The following is a 6000-nucleotide window of genomic DNA, read 5'->3' as shown; positions in this document are numbered from 1 at the left end:
AAAAAAAGACTATTGTTGCAACTCCCAGCAAACATCCAGGCCTTTAATTGAAACTCTGGCACAAGCATGACCTCAAGGCTTAAAAAACAGCTAACTTAAAGTTAGTACTGCAGGAGACAAACTTCAGTCATTTAAAAGGGGGAAAACTGGACCAAAGAAAATGAACCCAAGGTCTACTTAATGATTTTTTGTTGTTGTTGGCAGGGAGGGTATGAATGCAAGCGTTACTCGAATCTGTGCACAATCGCAGCTTAATGAATTCCAGAAACACACATTTATTCACACTGTCGGAGCAGGTGCAAGGCAGGAGGGAGGGGAGGGGTATTATAAAAGGTGGGTTATCTGAAAAGCTCCAGGTCGTCAAAGGGAAAGCAGAAAGAACTTAGACACCAACAGAGGCTGGTTTCTTAAGCCTGCTGGAGTAAGCTCAGGGATCTGCTGCTGCTGGAGCGAGTCCACGCTGTAAGACGGAGGGAGTCTGATTACCTATCGGAAACTCTTTAAAACATTCAGGACAAAGCCGCAGTAATGTGAGCTGGCACTCTGTGTCCACTCCCCGGCTTACAGAACGGAGGGAAAACAATGGGGGAACACAAGCTGTGCGTCGGGGAACTACTTTATAACGTTTCCATCACAACCAACCAGCAGAATTTTCACCTATTAGTAGTTGTGGTTAAATTCAAACACGGTTTTTGTTACAAATCTATGGGTGTAGCTGGGCAACAGGAAACTCTCAAACACAAGCTATGTAACCCAACATTAGTACAAAACTCCCTACGGACACAACGGGTGTAAAACGAGCGATGCAAACACGTTCCAGCAAACACTCCATACTGCTCTACTGTTACCTGCTCTTGCTTTGAAGTCGTTCACAAGGAGAGACAAGGGACAGTTTAAAAACAGGGGATGTGATATATTGTACTGCTATACTCTATTTGTAACCACAATTCATATTCCACATTGTAAAATAAAAGAAAAACAGTGAAAACTTCTCTGTCTGAAATTCGGCGGCAAACGTAACATTCAAAATTCAAATACTAACTTATAGTGATGTGCGATATCACTGATTTCATTTCCGATCCGATACCAAGTAAAATTCAGGGTGGTACCAGCGATACTGATCCGATACTGATACTCTGTACAAAAACTTAATGTTTCATTGCATTTCATAATACAATATATAATTGTATTATGTAATTGTAATAATAACATAACCATATTGCTTCATAATGATTAGAGGACATCAGACAACTTGTTTTTATTGCTTAATAATGCAGAATAATCATATAGAAACAAAAAAAAACTGACGTTGTGCGCTATTTGAGCATGTTGCCTGCCTGCAGCACTAAAGGACTCTGCGAGAGACGTCTGTCTCGCCCTAGCAGCACCTGTCCCTGTCCTCCTCTTCAGTTCGCCTCAACATAAGCTTATCATATTCTGTGATGTGATTTACTCCGAGGTGTTTGACGAGGTCAGTGGTGTTGCCACAACAACGTGTCCACACAGGACTCTGTTTGCGCTCAGCCATTGTTGTGAGTGTGCACGCCAGGGGCTGCCACACATTTGTATTCCGCATATGACTATGAAAGGCGTAAGAGGAAGTAGTTCCTTCCAAATTAGACGATCCGAATTGTATAGTTTCTTTCCACTGCGTTCATTTTAATGGAAACACTACAAATTTACCCCAGAGTACTAAAATATCAATATTAAAATATGAGAATCGATTCTAGAACATAAATTGCTGGGATCGGAAGAATCGATATTTCAGTATCGATCCGCACACCACTACTAACCTATGAGTTCCTGCTAGATTGCTAATGAGGTGGCATAAGTGAAATAGAAATAGCGCCACTGTGAGCGAACACAGCTGCCTATGCTAGTTAGCCCTGTTAGCCCAGCCTGAGGCTAGCCCATGGGCTGCTCCAGAAGGCTTCTGGGATATCTTTCCAGTGCTTTCACGCAGCTGTACTCTTCCTTAGTTTGAGCAAACAACAGAAATCCTCCGATGTGCTGAAAACCCAAGGGCCAGTCTGACACTGAAGATATCTTCAGTCCCCCCCCCCCCCGCCTCAATCATGGCTCGGCCTAAGGTATCGTTCTTTTCAGGATTAAACCTCCTGGATTAGCCTGTCTGCGCCAGCCTCTGGGCATTATCCCGCTGCTTCGAGCGGTGGGAACCGAGCTGATGAACGTTTGCATTTCTTCTTAAGAGTTGTAGCTCTCCCAGATGAATGCCAGCTGTCCACCCTGCCTCTGATTGCAACTATGCTGATGGAGCTTTATCGCAAACCAGTAAAAACCTTTAAAAGCCTGAATTATGAAATTATTGCTAGAAATGTCTACATTTTGGAAATAGGAGCGTTTATCAAAAATCTGGCAAATAAAATAAAAAAAAATATTCAATCTTAATTAGCATAAGAGTGTTTAATTAGCATCATATTTCCTACATTAGGTGGAGGATTGAAAAAGACGGAGGCTACAACACTTCCTTTTATTTAAGCTTTAGTCATACATTCAAAGCTCATTCTGAAGACTTCAGTAATATTACAGGCTTGTGTCCTGATGTATTCATTCGTGTTATATGTTCTGTATTCTGCAATTTAACCAAACAGTCTTCACTGTTATTTTTAAGGAATTACTACACTCTCCCCTGCAGTAACACATTGTTCTGTGTACAGCTAGCCTGTCTTGGATTGTTTCAAACTACCAGCCAAACACTGATCAGTGTGCAGAATAACAATGAAGAGGAAGGTTATGCCTTGTATTCAGATCAGGTCTGATGACTGCCAGACAGTTTTGATAAAAGACACGAGTGTCTCACCGAGGCTGGTCTGGGAATTGGGGTTGACGTATTGGTCTTTACTCCACTCCACCATACACTTCAGGATTGACACTAGACACTCAAGGCCTTTCTTTCTCAGGGTCAGCTCCTAGAAAAGCATCCCAACAATTTTTTTCAGCCCAAGATTGTGAATAATAGCAATAATAACTTTAAATTAAATAAATAAATAAAATCACCTGCTGGGGGGTTATCCCAAGCTCATGGCCTCCACGACCTTGTGCAATTTTCGAGAGGTCGTTGACCAGCCGTTCAAATATGTTAGCAGCATTCAAGTCACAGTCATAGTTCACGTAGATGTCCACCACACTCTGGGCGTCTGATGGGACAGATGGGAGCCAGATGGAGTTTGGGAGTGAAAATGTGGAGGGTGAATCAATAGGCATACATATAAAGATAATAATTAATCATTAGATGAAACTGCAACTTTGTTACGACAGTCACGTGAAAAAGGAAGCAGTTCATATGAGGTATTATTCAGCATTTCTGTACAGCTAAAAACTTTTTTGACAACTAGCAGATATATCTGCACCACATCTAAAGCCCCAATCAAAGTACTTCTATTTTCTAAATGACACAAAGAGAAGTGAAAATAGAGAGAGAAGCCAACCTGCACATATTCTAGTGAGGGTTTGTATAACCATCCATTTGTGGTCATAGGAGCTTGTGGACGTCTCAAGAATATACAGGAAAATCTCCTTGAAGAACACCTGTTGAGAGAGTTCATGTGACAGTGTAAACATGAATCACACACACAAGGAGAGGTAAAAACAACCTTCAGTTGCCTGCATAACCAAAAAAAAAGAAAAAGAGAGAGAAAGCCCACACGCAACCCTCCAGAAGCAAAACACGATTCCCCTCGAGTGGATACAACAAATATAGCAGGTGGATGTCAAATGTTCGACAGTTAGACTCAGAAGAATAAACTGTAGGCAGAGGAGGAAGAACGTTACAGCAGATATGGTAACAGCCCGTCAATATCTCTTACCACTGAAAGAGGCTAGATATAAACATGAAAGATACACATATATACTGACAGTTCTTCACTGTAAAAACAAGTCGATCAAAATTATTTTCTCTTTTAAATGTGGCGTTTAACACCTCAATTGTTCCTGTGTTTCCTACAAAGTGAACCAGGTGCCAGATGAACTAGTTGGCTGATGAACTAGCCAAGTAGTTCATCGGGTTTTCCCTGCACATCTAAGTAAAAATAAAAGAGAGAAAAAATATCCTAGCTTGACTCACCATGGGAAAAATATTGAATGACTTCTGGGTTCAAAACATTTCTTTGTACTACGTTCCAGAGGCTGTTAGTGCAGAAACTGCTGCTTTCTATGGCGATCCTTTCTGTCGATACCTTTTTGCTATAAACGGCACTTCTTTGAAAGTCCAAAAGTAGCCGGGCACAAACGACTTGGGTCTCTAAAGCTAATTTTCCCTTCATCAGTAATGTACAAGGAGGATTTCTTTTATTATTCACATTTACACCTAATAAGGATTTAAGGACACAGGTCGCTGCCTTCCTAGATGTTTGCATTTTTAATACAGTTGTCTGGAAATAATGCAGCTAACAAAGAAAGGAGATATCAACTGAAAACTCTTCTTCTGTCACTTACATAATCAAGATGGCAACGACTGAAATACCAGACTTAATGCTTCCAATTGTGTTACCACAATCATTTTTTATATACAGTTTATGGTCAATACTTTCATAAACTATATGGACAAAAGCACTGGGTCACGCCTACTGTTAGCCATGCAGTGTGCCTTTACAAACACAACTGAATACGACTGTGATGCCGTAACAGAAAGGAAATGAAAGCATTTAGGAACCACAGCAACCCAGCCGTGAAGTGGCAGACTATGTAAAGGTCCCCGAGTGCAGTCTCTGCTGACTCAATAACTGCAGAGCTCCTCTGGCATTAACATCAGCACAGAAACTGTGTGCCGGGAGCTTCACGGCATGGGTTTCTATGGCCGACAGCTCTTGTGTAGGAGACCCAGTGCTTTTGTCCAAACTTAAAGCAAATGCTTTACCTCGATTTGCATCTTGAGGTGTGTCTTGAAGTGAGAAAGGAGAGTGAGGAAAATGGAAAGAGACAGTTCGAAGACCTCAGGCACAGAGGAGACCCCATTCTTGGACAGAGCCACACACAGGTACTGCTTGATGGCGTTTATGAACATCTCGTTGGTCTTAAAGATGGGCCCGGCGTTTTGCAAGATGGACAGCAGCAGCTGGAGGGACAAGACCTTCGACCGCAACTCGTGGGACCTGAGACGAGGACAGAAAAGAGGAAGTTAAAATCTTTGATGAAAGCAAGGGGAACAATTGATTCCCCTTCGGAAAGTTACAAAATTAAATTCATCTGCAACAATAACATAAGCTTGTTATCATGAATTGACTGTCTCCTTTGAATAGAAAAGAAGGCTTAAATTAAAACACAAAAAAATACCCTGCGCAGTGGTTTGTTTGTGCGCACATATCAATGTGTGAAGCTTCATCTCCTATAGCAGGGGTCGGCAACCTTTCTAATGATGAGTGTCATCTAAAATTTCCTCAGAAGTTAATGTGCCATATCAACCGTTGCATTAGCAATAGATTTAATAATGCTCTACATCAACAGCTACACACTATATAAAACAACTTTATAGAACTATATTTCTTCACAGACGTTGGCATAGTGCAGATCAGCTATTTTGATATGTAGAGCCAAATACTGTCAATAAGGCCTGTGCAATGTTCTTAACACAGTTAAACTTGTCAGGTAGTGATGCCCAGCAGGTGAAAATGCAAGCTCCATGAACACGCACAGCTGTGGATTCCAGCTGCGTTCGTAGTTCTGCAAACTTTGACCCCACAGAGTCGAGCTTTTCAGTTCAATCAGCTGCATTTCGATGTCCTCTGTGTCCAGCCAGTTAAAGAGAGACAAATCCAGCTGCTCGCTAAAGCTTTCTGGTTAGATCAGAAAAGAAAACATTGGTCCATACACCTGAAAGTCCCGAAGACGCATCGTGAATCCTGTCTCGAGTCCATGGATGTATCAGTGTATTTCCGTGGTGCTGATACTGCGCTGAGCGGACAGCTCCTGAAGCATTTGTGTCGGAATGTGGAAATTTCAGCATCGCTTGAAAAAACTGCCAGCTAGCCACGTCCCTCTCAC

At 41.8% G+C, this 6000-nt stretch overlaps 1 protein-coding gene across 2 annotated transcripts in view; it reads right to left on the bottom strand.

The window, feature by feature from the left end:
- The window catches only part of arfgef1 (ADP-ribosylation factor guanine nucleotide-exchange factor 1 (brefeldin A-inhibited)), a 52160-nt gene that overhangs the window by 15300 nt on the left and 30860 nt on the right, over nucleotides 1-6000 (bottom strand). For both annotated transcript variants that reach the window (XM_005722591.1, XM_005722592.2), the window contains 4 exons: nucleotides 4877-5111; nucleotides 3450-3549; nucleotides 3019-3158; nucleotides 2822-2930 (listed from right to left, as the gene is read on the bottom strand). In XM_005722591.1, the coding sequence (XP_005722648.1) occupies nucleotides 2822-2930; nucleotides 3019-3158; nucleotides 3450-3549; nucleotides 4877-5111 (584 nt within the window). The remainder of the gene's footprint in view (nucleotides 1-2821; nucleotides 2931-3018; nucleotides 3159-3449; nucleotides 3550-4876; nucleotides 5112-6000) is intronic.

Source organism: Pundamilia nyererei, unplaced genomic scaffold, assembly GCF_000239375.1.
Source record: "Pundamilia nyererei isolate P.nyererei 1_Seehausen unplaced genomic scaffold, PunNye1.0 scaffold00007, whole genome shotgun sequence".
NCBI classification, from domain to species: Eukaryota; Metazoa; Chordata; class Actinopteri; order Cichliformes; family Cichlidae; genus Pundamilia; species Pundamilia nyererei.
Note: the sequence above shows the minus strand (reverse complement) of the source record. Positions and strands in the feature narration are given on the sequence as shown.